General features: G+C 44.5%; 1 protein-coding gene across 1 annotated transcript; it reads right to left on the reverse strand.

The window, feature by feature from the left end:
• Positions 1-579: 579 nt before the first annotated feature.
• Positions 580-20,933, reverse strand: LOC109553336 (low-density lipoprotein receptor-related protein 4-like). Its single transcript, XM_070781613.1, has 16 exons — positions 20,819-20,933; positions 17,862-17,975; positions 16,185-16,304; positions 15,346-15,585; positions 14,138-14,251; positions 12,662-12,781; positions 11,051-11,176; positions 10,044-10,247; positions 9,153-9,321; positions 8,672-8,840; positions 7,635-7,860; positions 6,713-6,838; positions 4,850-5,074; positions 2,406-2,717; positions 1,519-1,731; positions 580-740 (listed from the first exon to the last, which is right to left on the reverse strand). The coding sequence occupies exons 1-16, from the start codon at positions 20,883-20,885 to the stop codon at positions 580-582; spliced, it is 2,706 nt and encodes a 901-aa protein (XP_070637714.1). The 5' UTR covers positions 20,886-20,933.
• Positions 20,934-21,762: the final 829 nt, after the last annotated feature.

The raw sequence follows: 21,762 nt of genomic DNA on the forward strand, positions 1-21,762 counted from the left end.
CTGGGGGCTGCTGCTCCTTCGACCTCAGGATCTAGAACCAGCAGTATGTCAGCAGGTGAATCCATCAGACATCAGCAGTGGAGACAGGCTTCTACTGCCCCGCTCCCCAAAACCCCACGTCTTGGCCAGGTAGCTATGTTTGTCTACCTTGTAGAAAGAAAGAGTAAAGACCCTTGGTCTTTAGACCATGTGTGTGGTGTGTTGGCCCATTATCTTATGGTTTTGAATTGGGGGAAATTGTTTTTTCCTTTCAGGCCTATAAATTTAATTTTTTCCACTACCTGATGCTATATTCTAGGCATGCAGAATAAAGTAAGTTTCTGAAGACGGGACTTCAGTTTCATGGTGAGATGTCTGAGTTAGTCACTTCCAGAAGTTACCAGTTAGTATTCTTCAGCACCTGTCACAGAAACCTAATGGATATGCTAGTAGAATAATCAAAATTGGATTTTTTTTTTTTTTTTTTACCAAGAGTTAACCTCTTGTTAACACATTTTACCATCTAGGAAACATGTTCCTAAGCCTAATGGTTCTTAACCTTGAAAATCAGGTCAAGCAAGTGAATCAGGAAATAATAGTTTAGACTGCAGGGGGAGATGAAAGACCTCTAGCGGGCAGGTACATAGGAGGAGGAACAGGTCTGTGCATCTCTGTTTCTATTCTTCCTCGGGGTTTCCAGCTGCTTCCACCAAGAAAGCCCCCTGAATCCTGTGATAAGACCTTTTCTTCTGCCTCAAGATCTGAAATCAGATTTTTTGGCACCGTGCAAAAGGTTTATACGAAAATAGTTAAGCCAGCTTTAAGCAGATTAATCTGAATGATCAAGGCACAGCTTTAACAGAAGAGCTGCTTCCCCTGGTAACCAGGACCCAGAGCAGCTTCACAGAGGATCCCCTGCAAGATGTCACTGCTATGAGAAAGGGGCTTTCTCAGTTTAAAAAAAAAAAAAAAGCCAGCTTGGGAAACTGATTTTCATGCATTGGTGCTCTGTTGTGTCCCATTCTTTGCAACCCCATGGACTGTAGTCCACCACACTCCACTGTTCACGGAATTTTCCAGGCCACAATGCTAGAGTAGATTGTCATTTCTTTCTCCAAGGGATCTTCCTGACCCGGGAATTAAACCTGGGTCTCACGAATTGGCAGGCAGATTCTTCACTGCCGTGCCACCTAGGTAGCCCGGGAAACCTGTTTAGAGCAAGTTAAATGGCTCTCTTTACAGCCAAACTAAGAGCTTCAACATGCTAACATGAAAGATGATTCCCAAAAGGGGCTAGGTGTGCACCCTCCTTGGGGTATTACTCAGGAACTGGTGCCGTTTAGCAACTTTGAGAAATGTGTTAGATTCTTACTTGAACAGGTTTCAGTACAAGGACAAGTTAGGCAGAAGGCCTGCCGAACTGTGGGGTGGGACCACGCTGACACAGATCGGAAGATACCCGGGAATTTCTCGTAGGAAACACACCTAGGAATGCCACGTAACGTGGATCTCTAAGAAAACCCCCAGGGGAAGACTTGCCTGGCACCTCCAGGTTCTCAGCCAAGATGATCATCTTCTGAACATAGGCCTCTTTTGACACTGAGAAGGGCTCTGGCTTCCTCCTATTCCACAGCACGAGAGCCGTTCTGTTCAGAGTCAGTAGGTAGGGCTCATGGGCCGCAATCATGCCATCACTCCAAGTCTCGTTCAAAGTGTAGGTTCTATTTTTTAGGAGACTCAGACTTTGCAACCCTAAGGAAGAGTCAAGTCCTTACAAGCTGATACAGAACAAGTAACCTGTGACAGCAAGGAGGCAAGGGCAACACTGGATTGAAAATTTCAATGACCTTGCACCGAAAGTATGCACAGATTCATCTGTGAAGTTTTGTAAGTTTTAGTTCTATAGTTAAAGATAATCCAAGGAAGTGTTTAAAGCTCCAGAAAAGTGAGGGGTGCTGCATGGGAACATCAGATGTGACTTGACCACCACAGTCCTACAACCCCAGTCATCAGCACAGTGCTGTCAGGCCATTCTTGAGACTTCTGGGTGCGTAGACTGTCACATTCAGCTATGTAGGTGTAATATGTACCTGCTGTCAAGTTATAACCAAAGTAGCTGTACTTTGTTTATAATGGAAGTTTCATTCCGTTACTTCTACTTACCGAAGTAGAAACAAATAGCTTTTTGCAGTGTTAAAAATTAAGTATGCTATTTCTAAAGTTTTCTATCTCTTCAATCATAAATTTAGACTCATAGATGTGAATAGAGCTTGAGGTCAGTGACTCATGCCCAAGCTTTAACTATGAAAATCAGAGTTTGAGACTATATCTAACTAGTTCTAAAAATGGTGTCATTACTACTAAAAAGAAGACTCTCATTCAGCCCCTCAAGCCTCTTCCAACCTCACTGGTTATGCAGCGCTTACCTGACCCTTTGGTGGTCCAGAGGATGCTGGAAGAGCCGAGATCTAAGGTTACATGGGTGTCTGCCGTCCAGGTGCCTCTCCAGACTGTCTGTATGCTTTTGCCATCAAGGGTCATACTTTTCAAGGGTTCCCCACTTTCCACCCAGTAGAGCAGCCTCCTTGGCCAGTCAAGAAGGAGATGCAGTATAACGCTGCCCGTTTTGTACAGGATATGGGTGTCTGGGCCAGCAAGTCTTGTCCTCTGAATAGCACTTCTGTCGCAGGGCAGCCAGTACAAGTTCCCAGTTGGAATGTCCACATTCGCTGAGCAGACTGTAAGGAGGACAAGTCGCTCCCATTAGGAAGGACATTCAAATGTGTTCTCATACCGTCTTAAACTCTGGGCCAGGGATGAAGGCAGATAGTTTCAGGATGCAAAGATCATTCCCTAGAAACCTACACACCTTGTTCCCACAATGGTCCCATCATGCCTACTCTGGTTTCTTGTCTGTCAGTACAAGCTCCCCTGATCCTTGACAACCCCTAGGCAAGGCAGACACGCACTGCATTTTGTAAGTTGGATAGCTTAGGAAGACTGGCAACTTCCTAAGAACACACTGGCCCCATGGGGTTCTGTTTCTCTTGACCTCACTGGGCTCTGCCCTCTGCAGAAAATATGTGCTTTCCTCTGGAGTCAGATGTAACCACAAAAATCCCGCATGCCAACATCACAGAATGCCCTCAGAGTGATTCTACACCAGTTCTTAAAAACATGCACTCTTTCCTAAAGTGGAACTTTGAAGCCCTCCCATTTTTGATTCAGAACTTCATCTGTTTTTTCTACCCTCAAGTTTCAGTCTGAGGACAAGATTAACACACCCAAGAGAAAACAACACAGATGTCAGTGCAGTTCAGTTCAATTCAGTCACTCAGACGTGTCCGACTGTGTGTGACCCCATGGCCAGCAGCACGCCAGGCATCCCTGTCCATCGCCAACTCCCAGAGTTTACTCAAACTCATGTCCATTGAATTGGAATCCATGTTCCCGAGACACCCTTCAGATTGGTGGCTGATGTTTTGATCCTTAAAGAACTAGAATTGCGTCAGGCAATATTTATTTTTTTTCTTTGTTTAGGACACCCAGTTTGTGTTGCAGAATTGCTTGGTGTGTGTGTTGCGGGGGGAACACTACAGGTGTCACAAGTACTGAGGTATAGTAAAGGACTTCCCAGGTGGCACAGTGGTAAGGAATCCACCTGCCAATGCAGGAGACACAAGAGACGTGTACACGCTGATGTGAAAATAAGGTGAAAGGTGCAGACCCAAGAGTTGTCAGGAGGCCCTGAGATCCTGCACAGTGGCCTGGAGAGCAGAGGTCAAGCTGATCACTACCCAGAAAAGGCCTGCCTGGCTGTGTCACACTTCCCAGTTAACTGTGTAGGAAAAACACTTGTGTGTCTCCTTTCTGTGTGTATGTGCTCAGTCACTCAGTCATGTCTGACTCTTTGTGACCCCACAGACTGTAGCCTGCCAGGCTCCTCTGTCCGTGGGATTTCCAAGGCAAGAATACAGGAGTGGGTTGCCATCCACAGGATCTTCCCAGGGGATCTTTACAACCCAGGGATCACACTTACATCTCTTGGGTCTCCTGCACTGGCAGGTGGATTCTTCAACACTGTGCCACCTGGGAAGCCCTTTACCTCAATACTTGTGACACCAGACATGTGCTTCTTCCCCCCACACCAAGCAATTCTGCAACATAAACTGTGTCCTAAACAAAGAAAAAAAAAAAAAAGTCTGATGCCATTCCAGTTCCATAAGGATTAAGACATCAGCCACTGATCTGAAGGGTGTCTCGGGAACATGGATTCCAATACAGCACTTCATATAGTAAAGCAGTTCCTTGGCACTTAGAATACCCACAGTACAGGCATTCAGAAATAAGATTACTCACCCTGGAACTCACCTCTCAGTTTACTTTTATAAAGCAGATATTTTCATTTAGGCTGAGTACAGGGAGCTAAGGGTGGGGTATGCCATGTAGGAGTGTGGAAGGGGAGAGAAAGCATATATTATCAAATTAAGAAAATATCTTGCTAGTTCTCTCTGAAATCTGCATTGCAAATTGCTTCTAAATTAGTGTAAGAAAAATCTGCAATGCAAAGTTGAAGTATTTAAGGTCTGTTTCCATCCTATCCAGATGTAAGGCCAGAAAAGTAAAATTTTAAAACCCTTATTACTGACCTCAGTATTTCCCAAATCATGGTAGCCTTTTAAGAGTCTGCACACCATAAGAACAAGGGTAAATCACAGACACTTAATATTTAAATTAGTTAAGAACCACTCTTTGGTATTAAGCTTGATTCAGGTCAGAGACAGATAGGGTTTTGGAGATGTTTGGGAGCCTACTTAAATCTAGAGCCAGAAAGTAAAGGAAAAATTTCAAAATAACCAACCCAAGCTACCTGTATGTTCTGTCCAAATTTCTTGCTTGTCTCCCAGGTAGCCAGTTGAGTGAAACAGATGTCCCTGGGTATCTGTCCAGTAGATGAGATTTCTTTTCCAGTCAATATCCAGCAAGTAGATGTTCCTTGGATGCTCTTGAACTAGGCTTCTCTCTATAGCAGTTCCCATAAAACCAACTTTCAACAAGTAGAGACGTTTGCCGGAGGAAAACACTAGTTTTAACTCTACCGAAGAAAAAGCAAGATGTACTGTTTGAGCATTTGTCAGAAGAGCCCCATGCTCCCCTCTGAAACAACATTGCTCTTTCAAGTTGAAGCTTCCCTAGAATTCTAGGATCTTATAAAGTTTGCTTCTGAAGCATGTACACACAACATGAATGCCTTGGCTTCCTTAGAGAAGGAAGTCATTTGGGCAAATGAAAGTGCTGCTCAGTTTCACCAAGGCCTTTAAATGTCTGCGAAAAGATTAACATAGAATCCTGAGGATTAGGGCCTCAGCTACTGTTGGATTCAGTAACGTCATCAAATCCTTGTCTGTAGCACACACATTTCAACACAAAGAAATTTAAGCTCTGCTGCCTATCTCAAGAAAAGTTACCTGGGTGCTTAACTGTGTATAAGGTTCACAAACATTTTAAGCTAAGACTTGTGTTTGGCACAACAGCTTATTACACTATAATCATGCTCCATGGCTACCCATTGTGAATTGCCTTCTACAAAGGTAGTTAGAGCATCAACATATTTATATCATTTATTCTTCTTAAAACCTCACTGTTCTATAGGAAAAATTCAAGGAATTGGGCAGTGATGTTCAACCGATTATGTAGCCTTCACAGTTTCAAAGATGGAACAGTGACATGAGGAATTATGTTAAAAATGTTAATGTAGACACTCTGCTTACAAGCAAGAGTCAGAAAATACTATAGTCATGAGACTGTAGAGGGTTTCTTTCTTATACCAACTTAATCATTAGTCTCGGAGAAGGCAATGGCACCCCACTCCAGTACTCTTGCTTGGAAAATCCCATGGATGGAGGAGCCTGGTAGGCTGCAGTCCATGGGGTCGCTAAGAGTCGGACTCGACTGAGCGACTTCACTTTCACTTTTCACTTTCATGCATTGGAGAAGGAAATGGCAACCCACTCCAGTGTTCTTGCCTGGAGAATCCCAGGGACGGGAGCCTGGTGGGCTGCTGTCTATGGGGTCGCACAGAGTCGGACACGACTGAAGTGACAGCATAGCAATCATTAGTCTTTCATGTAAAACTGAGTAGTATAAGCTATTTTTTCTTGTTTTAAAAATTACTGAACCCAAATATCCATTGATAGATGAATGGATAAACAAAATGTAGTATCTACATACAATGGAATATTATTCCACCTTAAAAAGGCAATTCTGGCACATGTTATAACATGGGTGAACTTTGAAGACATATGTTAAGTTTAAAAAGCCAGTCACAAAATGACAAATACTGTACCATTTTACTGAGATGTGGTACCTAGAGTAGTCAGATTCAGAGACAGGAAGTAGAATGGTGATTGCCAGGGGTTGGGGGGAGAGGGGAATGAGGAATTATTGTTTAACAGGAATAGAATTTCAGTTTGGGGAGATGAAAAAGTTCTGGAGACCAAGGGGGGAGGTGATGGTTGCACAAAAATGTGAATATACTTAATGCCACTGAATACTACACTTAAAAATAAAGTGGTACCTTTTGTTATGTGTATTTTTAACACAATAAAAAACCTAATCAAACTCTTATGCTTTTAGGACAAAAGTGATTAATTCAAAAACAGAAGTGACACTATTTCCAGACCTACCAGAATGTGGCTTCTTGAGCCAAACCCACTTCACCCACCATCCTTACCACTACATGTTCCGGAAGGTAAAAGAAACATCCCCTCTGGACAAACACACTTATAACCCTTGGGATGGACAGGGGACAGGAGACACAGGTGGCTGCAAGAACCTGGAACATACGCTGGGTATTTACCTGTTTTAAAGTAAAAACAGGTTGGACACAATTTCAGATGGATTTATCCAAACCAGTTCAAAACTTCAGACTCAAAGGAGTTAAGGCATTTTTGCTTTAAAAGGAACCCCAATATATTTGTCACCCTCTAAGTTAAGCATGCTGACCTTAAACTCCTGGGGTCCCGTCTTTCAGATGGTGACAATGACCTCTCTACAATAAGCTCAGGCTAAGAAAGCTTCAACCAACGGTATCTTCCCCTTCCAAGTTAAGGCAAAATAACTGTCTAGCTTGCTGATAGGAAGTAAATAGAGGTTCCCAGTTCTCCACTTTAATTAGTTTCTTGGCCCATGAAGAAGTATAATCTGAGTTGAAGCTGACAAATTCAGATTAACAAGCTTTTAACTCCTAGTCAACAAACATGTGACTTCCTCCTAAAAGCAGGATGCCAAGCTTGGTTCCATTTTCTGTTATCAATTGATGTGTCAGTGAGAAAGCTACTCTAGCCCTTTTGTGAACAGCACATCCCCCATTTTGTGTATTAAAACTCAGATGTTTTGTGTATTAAAACTCTGGTTGCTATGTTAGATAAAAGCCAGGTATGTGCCTGGAACAAGTTTTCCAGCAGATATTTTCGTTCTGTTCATCTTACTCAAAAGTCCTGGGTACGTCTGGAACGATACCCAGAACATTTCCCCGGCCCCAAAATAGCAAGTTCCAACAACAGATGGAGGTAGTAATTTACGGGGGGGGCGGGGGTTCCATTTAGTGTGAGTTCTGATTCATAAGTGTTTTGAAAGCAAGTGATGAGACTTACTTTTAGGCTGTTGGGATTGGTGGAGTACCAAGAAGGCGGATATGGAAGCGTTTAGCAGCACCTCTCTCTCCTTTGTGGTGTGGGGTGAAGTATGAAACAGCTGTAGTTTATTTGCCCAGAAGAAAGAGTTCTCAAATACCGCCAGTCCCACTGGATCGTCATCTTCCAGGAAGACCTTGGGAAAGGTGTGCCTCCCGGAGCCATCCACGTTCACTGTCTCTATGGACTGAAGGGTGACAGGGTCTCTTGAGAGTGTGGCAGCAAGAGGGGTGACCATCTTAGAGTACCTCAGTTTCTTGGACACCAATTAAACACGTTTTGATATCAATTTGATAGAGATGAAGTTATCTTGGGATCTGCAGAGGTTAATGCCAAAGGCAGAGGATTGGGCTGCTTCTTGTATCAATTAGGGTCACAATTCTTATACAAGTAGCTACTATAACTTAGTGTCTGCATCAGACACTGTACCAAATCCTTCTACTACATTCCCCAACCACCTTCCAAGGCAGGCTTTCTCTCTCTTTCCAGAGAGGGCAAGAAGAGCTCAAAGAGGCACCCTAAGTAACCAGAAATCACAGCTGGAAGAAATAGGCTTAAAAATATGACTCCCAAGCCTGTGCTTTCAGCCCCCATGTCCAACTGGTCTTTTAGTTTGATGGTTTCAAAAATAAGATAACATGACCTGTAATACGAAAACCTAGAAATGTGGGAGAAGACACTGAGGTACTTAAGTAACTGCATGTTTGTTTGTTTTTTCCGTTTTAAAATGTTTTATATTCCAGATACCACACAGAACATGACCTAGACAACCAGGAAATTCCAGAGCTGAGTTTGACTATAGAGAGTTTAAGAAAGTCACAGAGTCTCCCAACCTGTGTTGATACAGTCCAGTTTCATCTGAAGATGCTGGGCTTTTCTCGGTTTTCATGGCCAGAAGGTACTTCACCGAGTTGATGCAACACAGAACTCTGTACTCAAAAGAACCCTTTACTCCTACTAAACAGGTTTACCTTTTCCTCCTGACCCATCCATGGTACCTCTTTGTATGCACTGATCCAGTAGAGTCTGCTAGCCACATGGTCCAGCGTCAGCCCTGTGGGTTCCTCCATGTTGACCACCGCCAACACCTTCCTATCAGAGCCATCCATCCCTGCTGTTTCGATAGTCCTCAGGCCTTTCCCACCTCGATTTACCCAATACAAGTACCTGAAATCAGCAAAGACACAAGGGTTAGAAAATCCACTCCAGGCCATGTATACGATTCTGACAAGCCAGGCTGCCCTGATTGCTGGCATAGACCTCTTATCATTCCACTGGTCAGAATCCTGGAGATTTCTGCTCTCAGACTCACTAGACTTTGAAAAGTTTGGCTCCATGGTATTCAATTTAGACTTCAAAATTAAGAATTTTTTGGAGCAAATGAGACGTAGGTCGAAAAGGTTGACCTGCTCTCCTATCAACTTAAATACCTAAGACAACCAATGATTTGGGATATATTCCGAAGAAAGCGCAACTTACTTCTTTGCAGGAAACACTATGAGTTGCTCCGGCACAAGATCCTTTTCCAAGATTCTGATGTAGCCTCTGCCATCACTTAAGCCAGCACAGATGACCCTGGCAAAGCTGCTAGCCCAATACAACTGCCCCGTGAACCAGTCCAAAGAGATACTGTTGATAGTTTTAAGTTCTGGGGATTACAAGAGACAGTGTTATGTTTCTGTGTTCTCCTATACCCATCTCACCTTGAAAAAAGAGACTCAGACAAAATTTTTCTACACCTTCTGATCTCAAGTCACATAATGAGGCCAACAGGACACAGGGAATGAATGAGAGCTATTGCTGTGTGAGGTATTCCCAGTATACAGTGGGCAGGAAGGAAAGACAAAGGCCTTAGGAGAAGTATAACCAAGACATCCAGGAGAATGTGACCTCAGTTTGGGACAATATTCATTATCAAAGTTTTTGATACTTTTTTTCTGGGAAGGCTGTGATGAATGCTACCTCTTAACTGTCAGCAGAGGATTTTTGTACATCCAGGACTACGCTAAGCTCTTCTTCTCCTTAATCCCCACACTTACCCAATGAGACAAGTGCTGTTATCTTCATCTTTTACATGGTGGTTCAAAGGAATTAACAACTTGCTCAGGGTCATATACCAAGTGATGGAGCTGAGACTAACCTTGGCCTGAGCCCACATCTCTATACTTTCCAAACTGCTTAACAATCTCATCTCAGGTTATGCTCTACAAAGCTCCTATAGAACCAAGCTACATAGACTAAAATCAAGATTTTATGTACTCTCATGATGCATGACAAGTGAGTCACAGATGATGTCCAGATAAACATATATTTCTCACACCATGTTTAAGTAGCTTAAAGAAGCTAGAGCTTTAATATCAAGAAATATACCTGGATAGAGAGAAGCAGGGTTTGGCTTCCCAAGAACAAACACATTTAAGACTTCATCCACCCAGAAGTACATGCTTCTCTCTAGATCATATGCAACAGAAATAGGCCTTGATTTTACAGGTATCAGTGTCTCATAGATGCCTGTTCCTCGATCCAGGATACCAAGTTCTCTATCTGCTGCAATAAGAATTTTAACAGCATCATCTGCAATAGAAGTAGAAGGTGACTCATGACTATGAAACTTCCTTTCACACCATCTCCTTAACTAAAGACATTGACTAGTGGCCCATGCCAAAACCTACTTATCTCTGAAGTCTGGACTAAGGTGGATCTAAAGGAGACCTGGTTGACCACCTGAAGCCTCAATTCCTCCTCTGAACTCTAGCACATTGAAATGAATCTTTGGAACTTTTCTGCCTGATTTCAGATTCAGCCCCTCACCCCTAGACAGAGGTCCTCTCCAGGCCTTATAGACAACAGCCAAATATAATTAAGTGTCCCATCGTGGAAGTGGCACAGGACAAACTAAGATCATCAATTGGTCTCTGGAGCACCTAGCTGTAGATCCTACAGAAAAACTAAATCATTTTAAAGACAAGCATGTGTGCTAAGTCACTTCAGTGATGTCTAACTCTTTGTGACCCAGGGGAATGTAGCCCACCAGGCTCCTCTGTCCATGGGATTCTCCAGGCAAGAATACTGGAGTGGGTTGCCATGCCCTCCTCCAGGGGTTTTTTCCAACCCAGAGATAGAACCATGTCCCATGTCTCTTGTGTTTCCTTCTCTTTACCACTAGTGCCACCTGGAAAGCCCAATCATTTTAAAGACACATAATAGCAACTGATACTCAAAACTGATCAACTAACATTATAATAGCAGTTTCTTTATGGAAAGAGAGGAGTCATCTCTAATACCAGACCCTGAAGTGAATCGTCTATATCACTCTTACCTAAATGCTGCTAAGGATAGAGCAGGGCCTTCACTTTGTTTACAGGACTGAAACTCACCTGTAACTCGACAGTCAGTGCCATTGTGGAGCTGGTAACCTTGAATACACCCACAGGAGTAAGAGCCGCGTGTGTTATGACATAGCTGGCCGCAGGGGCTGTATGCCATCGAGCACTCATCCACATCTGATGACAGAGAGTTGGAAATTAGTGAAGACTGAGGAATGATCTCAAGTATTTTTGTTCTTTGGGGCCACTTTTCAGATGCTCATGGAGCATGCATTAAGTGGAGATGACGGTGTGGGTCCTAGGACAGACAATCCCCATGTCCATAGGATTCCCATGTATGTGAGTGCATTGCAGCAGAACCATCAATACATGGACCCTAGATGTGCATCCCTGTTATTCTAGCAGCATTCCTGGGGATGTGACCCATCTCAAGCCAGCCAGAGCCCAATTTAGAATGAGCTGCAAGGATGTGCAGAAATCAGAACCCATGTGCATTGCTAGTGGGAATGTCAAATGGTGCAGCCTCTATGGAAAAGTTTGATGGTTTCTCAAAAGTTAAAGATAGAATTTATCATGTGACATAGCAGTTCCCCTATTGTTATATACCCAAGAGTATTGAAAGCAGGCACTCAACGAATGTTTGCACACCAGTGTTTACAGCAGCATTGTCCACAATAGCCAAAGGGTGGAAATGACCCAAGTGTGCATCAACATATGCATGGATAAACAAAATGTGACATACGGTCATCTCTTGGGATCCACAGGGGATTGGTTCCAGGACCCCCAGAGAATACCAAAATCTGTGGATGCTTACATCTCTTATATAAAATAGTTTGGCATTGGCATATAACCTATGCACATGCTCTTGTATACTTTAAGTCATCTCTAGAGTACTCATAATCCCTAATACAATGTAAATACAGCAAATTCAAGTTTTGCTTTTTGGAACTTTCTAGAATCCCACACCCCACACCACCCCCATCCCAGTATCTTCAATCTGCAGTTGGTTGAATCTGCAGATGTGGAGCCTGCATAGACAAAGAACAAACTGTATGCATACAATGGAATATTATTTGGCCTTAAAAGAGGAGGGAAATTCTGATATCTCTTCAACATGAATGCACCTTAAAGACAAGCTAAGTGAAGTTAGCCAGAAACAAAATGACAAACACTGTATGATTCCACTTATACATAGTACTGAAAGAAAGTGAAAGTGAAGTTGCTTAGTTGTATCCGACTCTTTGCAACCCCATGGACTGTAGCCCACCAGGCTCCTCTGTAATGGGATTTTCTAGGCAAGAGTACTGGAGTGGGTTGCCATTTCCTTCTCCAGGGGATCTTCCCGACCCAGGGATCGAACCCAGGTCTCCCACATTGCAGGCAGACGCTTTATCATCTGAGCCACCAGGGGAGCCCAATACATAGTACTAGAACAGATAAATTCATAGGTAGAAAATCAATAAAGTTTACCAGGGAAGGGGGACAGTTATTGCTTAATGGGTACAGAGTTTTTGTCTGGGATCATGAAAAAGTTCTGGACATAGTGTGATGGTTGCACAACACTGTGAATGTACATCAAAATGCCCATTAAAAATGATGAAAATGGTAAATGTTAAGTTAGTCCAATGAGAACTTGTAAAGATGAGCCAAAAGAATTCTGACCTCCGCAGCTCTGACCATCGGGCTGTAACTGCCATCCGGCTGTGCATGAACACCGGACACCCCAGGGTGAGTCCCCGCACTGCCCCTCGCAGCCCCCGTTGGCCAGAGAGCAGTTTTTCCCTGGTAGAGACAGACAGGACAGTGGTCAGTACAGATGAACATGGTCAGGATCAAATGCTTTATAAACCATGCTGTGTCACAGCCTTCCATACTTGTGTGAGGAGTAGATGACTGGCTAAAGATAACCCTTGACCCCGCCCTCCTCCCTAGGAAAGTGGAGGCTTTGTGGGGAGACCAGAGAAGAGGGAAAGTTAGGAATCACAGAGCTGGGGAAAGGTGGAGCGTCTGGACCATTCCAAGTGTTGGTGTACGGTTCACCCATGGAGGGACCAGCCACCTCTCTTCTATTTTCTCTAGAATCTATAGACAGCTGGGACCATTAGTTCAGGAAGTGATATAATAATTTATTAATCCCAATGAATTATCTATACAGGAACAGAAGCCTGTATTTTGGGTCCTACTGTTTATGCTTTTAGTATCTCTTAAGTGCAAAACTTCTTTCACGGCCTTTAATAGTACTAAAGGAGCCTGCATCATAATGTCTAAGATCGATATGGGTGGAAATGAGAGGGGGACAGATGACTGGGGACAGATGCCCTTCTTCCTCTGCCCCAACTGGAACCACCAGGATTTAAAAGTCAGAGCTGCGAGCTGCCTGTTCAGAAGGTTCCTTCTCATCAAGAAAGTCTTTCTCAGTTCTTTTTTTAAAAATTAAATTATTTTTAATTTGAAGGATAATTGCTTTACAGTATTGTGTTGATTTCTGCCAATCAACATGAATCAGCCATAGGTATACCTATGTCCCTCTTGAACCTCCCTCCCACCTCCCTTCCCATCCCACCCCTCCCAAACTGATAGAGCCCCAGTTTGAGTTTCCTGAGTCATACAGCAAATTCCCACTGGCTATCTATTTTATATATGGGAATGTTACTCTCCATACATCCCATGTTACTCTCTCCATACATCCCTCCCTCTCCTCCCTTCTACCCTCAACTGTGTCCATAAGTCTGTTCTCTATTGTCTGTGTCTCCATTGGTGCCCTGCAAATAGGTTCATCATTCCTCAGTTCTTTGGCTAAATGATTTGCTTCTTTGTGTCAAAGTTTATGTTCTTTCTTCCAGAATTTTAGGAGCCCTGTAATTTGGGGGCTATTTAGCTAATCTAGTTCCATAAAGCTACAATATAGAATGGCCCTCAGTTTTTACAGGTCAGGTAACATTTCCTCGAATTCAGGAGACCAAAGCCAAGGGCTGGAACTTGTAAGGGATCCATCACTGAAGGATAACTGCTTCTAAAGGAGTTTGAGCCCAGGAGTTGTCTCAGAGAGTAGACCCACATGATAACTAAGGTGCTGGCTTGTTTCATCTTACTCTCCTCTCTCCCATGTTAATTTAAGCAGAGCAATTGATTTCTTACCACATGTGACGGGCTCATCAGTACCATCTGTGCAGTCCACTTCCCCGTCACACATCAGGGATTCTAGAATGCACTTCCCCTCATCACATCCAACCATGCCTTCTGGACAGGAAGCTGTGTAGGAAGTTAAGCATTCTTTTCATTAATATTTGGGGTGGTAGTAAAAATAGACAAGTCTTACAGCCGGGAAGGGAGGTGGCACGATTTCTATAACCCAGGGCAAGTCTAGGCTGGAAAGGAAGTTATCATTTTAAGCAGAGTTTTCAGGAACTGGGACTTAAGATTCAATAGCAACAATGTTAAGACATCAGGGCACTGGATTGAAATTGTATTAAAATTGAACTGAGCTAGCCCACTCCAGTACTCTTGCCTGGAAAACCCCATGGACGGAGGAGCCTGGTAGGCTGCAGTCCATGGGATTGCGAAGAGTCAGGCAGGACTGAGCAACTTCACTTTCACTTTCATGAATTGGAGAAGGAAATGGCAACCCATTCCAGTGTTCTTGCCTGGAGAATCCCAGGGATGGGGGAGCCTGGTGGCCTGCTGTCTATGGGGTCGCACAGAGTTGGACTCAACTGAAGCGACTTAGCATCAGCAGCAGTAGCAGCATTAAATAGTTCTAATTGAAGTCATTAAAGTCAGATAACATGAGCCCTAAAAAAATACTCTCTTAAGAAACCAGGTTATAAATTACTATAAAAAATGTTAGAATCTGAACACATTTTCTATTACAGATTTAACTCTAGGGAAGAATAGTGAAAAGTACTGAATTTCATTAAAAAAATTGGAGGTTCTGCTACACTGTGTATTGAGGATTAAAAAAAAAAAAGGAATGTAGCAATCACCATGTTTGGGGGAAGCTTTCTCTTTTTTAGTGACGAATGTTCTCTTTCCATATTCACCACACAAGGATGTAGGCATCTGTTAGGAGACTGCCTCCGGATGCTGGCGCTCAGGTGTTCTGCGAGTTGGCCAGACTTGAACAGCGGAAACAGTCTAGGCCGTGCTGCGAGTGTCCACTGCAGTTGCTATTTAAGCACTGCTTTATGTTTCCATGAATAAGGAAATCTTGGTTATTGCTAGGAAACACCCCATGTTTAGATATAAGATGGGAGTCTCAGTCATAGGGATTAAAGCACCGCTTGCAGAAAGGAGCCCACATGGTCCAACCTTTCCTTTAACGAAAGGTGGGGCAGGCCGAGACTCACCACAGCCCTGCTCGTCTGAGGAGTCCCCACAGTGGTCCACGCCGTCACACCGCCAGCTGTCCGGGATACACAGCCCGTTCCTGCACTGCCACTGCCCACTCAGACAGCGGTGCTGGGGGCAGAGCGCATCCCCGAACCGCCCTCCACAGTCCTCACTGACATCACAGGGGTCCCAGGCATCTCGGCACCGCGGATCTCCTGGACACTGGGTTTTCAGATGTGGACATGCCGTCCTTCTCTCTAAAAGGCAGAGTTAGCGGGTAAGGTAGAACACCCCCGTCATGACCTTATTATTTAGGGATTTACGATTTGCTCATGAATTTAAGAAAACCAAGAATGGGAGGGGATGGAAGCTGTCAGAGATGTGGCCATAATTTTGTGATCTGACATTTCACCCCAAAATAGGTTTTAAGTCAATAAAGCTAATCATCTTTTTTTTTTTAAGACTTTTTTTTTTCAGATGTGATCCATTTTTAAAGTCTTTATTGAATTTGTTACAATATTCTTTCTGTTTTATGTTTTGGTTTTTTGGCTGCAATGCATGTGGGATCTTAGCTTCCCAACCGGGATTGAACCCACACCCTCTGCATTGGAAGATGAAGTCTGAACCACTGGACTGCCAGGAAGTCCCAAGCTAGTAATCTTAATTTTAGGTAGTTTTAAAAAATGGAGAAGTGAGTGAAAACAGTCATCTGCAATATGGGAGACAATTTAAAGTCTGGGTTTAGCATATAGGCAGAAGACTACTTTGTGAGGAGCTTCACTTACGACAGTTGATGCTAATCAATGCAGCTAATAAACAGAATGTGATGGAAGATAAAAAGATAAGCTGTACATACCGCAGTTAACCTCATCAGAGCCATCTAAGCAGTCGCCAACACCGTCACAAAGCCAGTGGGAAGAAATACATCTTCCGTCATCACACTGCCAGGCCTGTGGGTGCCCCCGACACACCTCCTCTGTGGGTCAGCAGCAGCGTCCAAGGTGCAGAACAAAGGAAGAGGTGCTTGTCAGGGCACTATCAGCTTTTAAATTTGGATTTCTTATCAGGTATTTTCATTAGCAAAGGAATAATTCATTCCTGATTTGTCCCTGGAGTGAACCCTAAACTGGCCCATCCTTTTATGTACTTTCGACGACATCACTCAGTAGCCCTACCTTGCAGGCAATCAGTCAGTGGATCCGTAGACATCGCCTCATATATCCAGATATAGATATACATATATGTTTGAGTCCCTTTGCTGTTCACTTGAAGCCATCACAACATTGTGAATCGTCTATACCCCAGTACAAAATAAAAAGTTAAAAAAATAAAAAATCTAACATCTCTTTCCCATTTTTCTTCTAGAACACCATTGTCCACTAAAACCTTCTGTGACAATGGAAGCATTTTACATCTCTGCTGTCCCAAATGGCAGTCATCAGTCACATGCGGCCATTGAGCTCTTGAAATGTGGCCAGTATGATCCAGAAATTGAACTTTATTTGTATTCATTTAAAGAAATCTAAATCTTCACATGTGGTTAGTGGCCCCTAAATTAGTTCAGTTTTATAGGTTTACTACTCTGATTTCTTTTGACGTTTGAGACTCCATTAAGACCTCAGGCAACCTGGGAACTGGGGTTGGGGGCTTAGTTAGACCTTCAAGTATTTCCACCAAAGTCTGACTACAGGCTGAAGCAAGTCAACTTAAGGAGCTGGGCTGAAGTGTCTGTGGGGCTCGAGTGCAAGGCATTTCTGCAAGTCTGAAATTTTACCCTAACCTTTAATAGTACACATTTTGATATCCAAGATTTCGTGTTAAATTACAGCAAGTGACCAGCCCAGGGATGTGCATGAGGGGAGCACTCACCCAGTGCTGTGGGGGTTTTCCTCGTTTAATGAGGAACGTCTGCCCTCATATTCACTGCACCCCCAGGTGCCAGGCGCCGAGTGAGAGGCTTTCCTCACACAAGTCCTCCAGCCTCCCTTCTGGGGTTTTAAGTTCTCTCAGCAGAGACGGACTAGAAATTTATTTCAGGAAGACGTTTACCAAACGGCTAACTGACTTCTGTTGATTTTATAGTTTTTGTCCCCAACTTGAAAGTACACACATATAAAATTGTGTGTACACAATTACTTTTATATACAGTAAACTACTTCAACTTTTATACACAACACACAATTGTGTACACAATGCAGGGGTTTTCTATCAATGAATCCCTGTAGTATTCCAGGTTGAGTAACACTGTTTCAGATGTTTAGGTCTGAATTTAAGATGAGGAGCCAGACTCTTGCTGGATTTTTCCATCCCAAGTCTCCCTCCACATGTTTGCACAACAGGGTTGCCAATACTTTAAGACATATCCCTGGCCTTCCCCACCAAAAGCCTGCAACAACCCAGAGCTCCCAACGTTTTAGAACACTTCCTAAGAGGGTGAAAAACCGAGAGAACTGTCAACAAGGCATGTAGCACTATGGACCAGGTGTAGGTGAGTGCACGATACATAACACAGCACAGCTGGGAGACCGCTTACCGCACTGCTCGTCAGCCTCATCCGGGCACTCGCGCTCTCCGTTGCAGAGCCAGGCCACAGGAATGCACCTCCCACCACATGCAGCTTGCCTCGTCGCATGACACTGCATTTCATCTGCATTGGATGACCAAGAAGCAAAGCCATCAGACTTCCCGGCTTCCTTGGGTCCAGGAGACCTTTTCATGATAAGCTGAAGTCAGTGTTCTCTTTGGAAGACCTTTCTGACTACTACTGAGGAGAATGCTAGCAAGTTCTGTACCCTAAAAACCCATGCGATTTCACCAGTGATGATCCTTGGGGACCATTCTTTCTGACGCTGTGGAGTTGCTGCTGGAGGGCTGTCATTTGCCTCCTTGTTGTCCTGTTAGAATGGCTCAGACTTGTGCTTTGACAAGATATGACTACTTCCTCCAGGTGTGATTTGGTCTTAAAAACTCAGAGTATGAAGAGTTGCAAATTTAGAGGTTTGGGCTCAAAGCACTTGACCATACTTTACTTTTGTACTCTTGCCTGGAAAATCCCATGGACGGAGGAGCCTGGTAGGCTGCAGTCCATGGGGTCGCAAAGACTTCACTTCACTTTTATGCATTGGAGAAGGAAATGGCAACCCACTCCAGTGTTCTTGCCTGGAGAATCCCAGGGTCGGGGCAGCCTGGTGGGCTGCGTTTATGGGGTTGCACAGAGTCAGACAAGACTGAAGCGACTTAGCAGCAGCAGCAGCAGCAGATATAACTTCAAGTGAAGTCAGGGTTTGGGGTCCTACATGGCATCTTTATAAGCTTCTAGCAGCCTGGTTACATACACTTAAGTTTTTGGTTATTTGCAGGGCATTGATTTATATTATCAGTTTTATTCACATGATGAACTTGAGTTTATCAACTCTGAATGATTAATGGTCAAATATAAGTCTGTTATGGACTTGGCTCAGAGGAAAACACTGGAAAGGCTGACTGTATTTAGTTTACTTGTTTGTCCTAACTTTCAAAGAGAAAAAGTCAATCCTTGGTTCCAAGAAAACATAAACTACATGGCCCATTCAGTAGAAGTTTCTGCAAGACACAGTGAAGACCCAGCAGTCCTACCCCAGGGACAATGTGCGCACATGGATGGAAAGTTGTGTGCAAAGCCATGTGTTGGGAGTTGACAATGGAAGCCCACTGCATAGACTTCACCTTCTTTGGTAAGGACCAGACCTTAGCCTTACTTATATCCATCTAAGATAGTGCTTTTAGCATAGTTACTCAATGTTTGATTTTAAAATGCTGGCTTATAAATTGCATTATAACTGAAAGACTCAGAAGGAACTGGTTATTACTGAATAGCTCACAACTTTGCCAGCTACTCACACACTATCCAGGCGATGCCATTTAACTGGACCAAAACCATCCATCTGAAAGCAGGTAAGGTCAGCAACCCCTAAGATGTATCCCAGGTCAGTCGTCAGGCTACTCAGTTGGAGTTTTGGTTAGAATACTCACTAACAATATCATCCTGGGAGACTTACTGCCTCAGTTTTTCTTGTCTATAAAGTGAAGATAGTGAATAAGTAGTACTAAGAGGAAAATTCAAGGATTAAATGAGCACAAAATCACTTGGCATAAACCCAGCAAATAAATGCTCCTGGGCTCCTTTGCTACCTCTTCTAGCAGATCCTTCCAGAAGGATCCCAGTTAGGGTTGCAGTTAACCCTCAGAGACTTATAGTGCTAGGCGAGTCCCACCTAGAACACTATTCTGCCCTGGGGATTCTCAGTCTGGAGACCCAGTGTGCACATGGATTCTGCACACCATCTGTAGATGAGTCTCAAACATGACTTTTCAAATTTAGGTACATGCTTGCTGTGAATAAATTTAAACTTTACTAATCTAATTACATATTAAATTTACAGTAGCTTTCTCATAGTCTGTCAATATACAAAGTATATTGTGTACCATATACAAAGCAGATCACACTGTTCTACAACAGACGTCATAAAGATGTCTTCACACCAGAAGGCTTCGGGAAACGCTGCTTAGTGAAAAAGGCAAGTAACTTTAAATCCCATTTCTGGAGTGGGGCAGACAGACCACACACGTGGAAGGGCTTCCTGCCACAAGAGAGACCCTCCACAAAGTTAGGGGAAAACCCTGAGCGTTAGAATCTCTCCTGGAAGACAAACAACTCAGAGATGAAGGGCCATCTCCTGCAAACCAGTTTACAGTATCTTGACCAAGAAAGTGCCTGCGTACTTGAACAATTGATGTAAAGCCTACCTCCATCCTTGAGGGCCAATCAGGAGCACCTGTCAGGAGAGATGCACTCCCGCAGGCCAGGTGGTCTTACAAACGCTGGGCAGCTCCTGCACCGGCTAAGTCACCAGCCACCGACCCTACGGGAGCTGAGGGTGTCTCGGTCACCCTGGGACCCGACTCAGCTCTCCTCTGCCTTACGGTCCGCCTGCATCTAAGTGGTATTAACAAGTGCCGCTTCAAGTTGCTTGCTAACTGCACCTCAGGACCAGGCTCCGTCGCCCCCGCGGCTGTTGGTAGAGAGAAGCATCTCCTCCCAAGGTCTCGGGCCTCCAAGAGGCTAAATTTGCTGCCTGGTTAAACCTTGGCGGCGGGCGCATCAGAGACCCGGGCTAGAAAGCCAATCCCAGTCCCCGGGAGGCTCCGGGAAGAAAGAACCTAGGAGGGAGGGTGTGCCAAGCACTCAGGTGCGGAGAGAGCTTCCTTACCCTGAGGCTTGAGGGCCAGAGAGATCAAGACAATCCATTGGTCCGCTGAGCCAACCTACCCAGCGGGCTTGTTAAAGAGTTAAGGGCTGAGAAACAGGGGCCCCTCCAGATGGTCCAGCCTCGCCCTCCCGGATAAAAGGTCACCGCAGGACCGGGGAGACGCGGCGCACACCTAGCGAGGGCGCCCCAAGCTCTCCTCTGCCTCCGCCCCTCAACGTCCCTCCCCGGGGGCCCCACTCACCGGTCGTGGAGCCCCCGAGGCCGCCCAGCACGGGAAGCAAAAGCAGAAGGAGCGTCTGGAGTCCCATGGCCGCGAGGGGACAGCGCAGGGACCCGGGCGCGCTGCGCGTTGATGCCGCGGGCGGGCGGAGCGCCCCGGGCGCCCAGGAGGCTTTAACTCGCGCTCCCGCCCCTCAAGGGGAACGCCGGCGGCAGTGGGCGGGGTGTGCGGGGAGTTGGCGCCTCCAGATCTCCGAGAAGAGCAGCGGGGACGCAGTGGGGCTGCATACTGAGCCAGGGCGCCTCGCATGCGTCTCCCCCGGAGGTGCTCGGTGACTGTGAGTGCCTGGCACCCTCGCGCCCCTCCTGCAGCAGGACAGCAGACGCTCAGATGATTCAAGGTCCTTGTCACACTTAAGGTAGGGATGGTCGACCATACTTAAGGCTTTTCAAACTTTGGTTTTTAAAAATTAAGTATAGTTGATTTACAATATTGTGTTGATTTCTGCGGTACAGAAAAGTGGTTCAGTTACATATACGTTTTTATATTCTTTTCCATTACGGTTTAGCAGAGGATACTGAATATAGTTTTCTGCGCTACACAGTAGGACCTTGTTGTTTGTGCATTTTATATATAATAGTTTGCATCTGCTAACTCCAAACTCCCACTCCATCGTGCCCCAACCCCGCTCCCCCTTAGCAACCATAAGTCTGTTCTCCATGTGAGCCTGTTTGTTTCCCAGATATCATTTGTGTGATATTTTAGATTCCACATGTAAGTGATATCATATGGTATTTGCCTTTTTCTTTCTTATTTCATTTAGTGTGATAATCTCCAGTTCCATCCATGTTGCTGCAAATTTTACTGAACCAAACTCGGGTCTGCTTGCCCCAGGGCAGTAAAGGCAATCTACTAATTTCAAACACCTGGTGGTGGTAAAGGCCCTTAGAGCCTTTATTACAGGG

This window comes from Bos indicus, chromosome 27 (genome assembly GCF_029378745.1).
Source record: "Bos indicus isolate NIAB-ARS_2022 breed Sahiwal x Tharparkar chromosome 27, NIAB-ARS_B.indTharparkar_mat_pri_1.0, whole genome shotgun sequence".
Lineage (NCBI taxonomy): Eukaryota > Metazoa > Chordata > Mammalia > Artiodactyla > Bovidae > Bos > Bos indicus.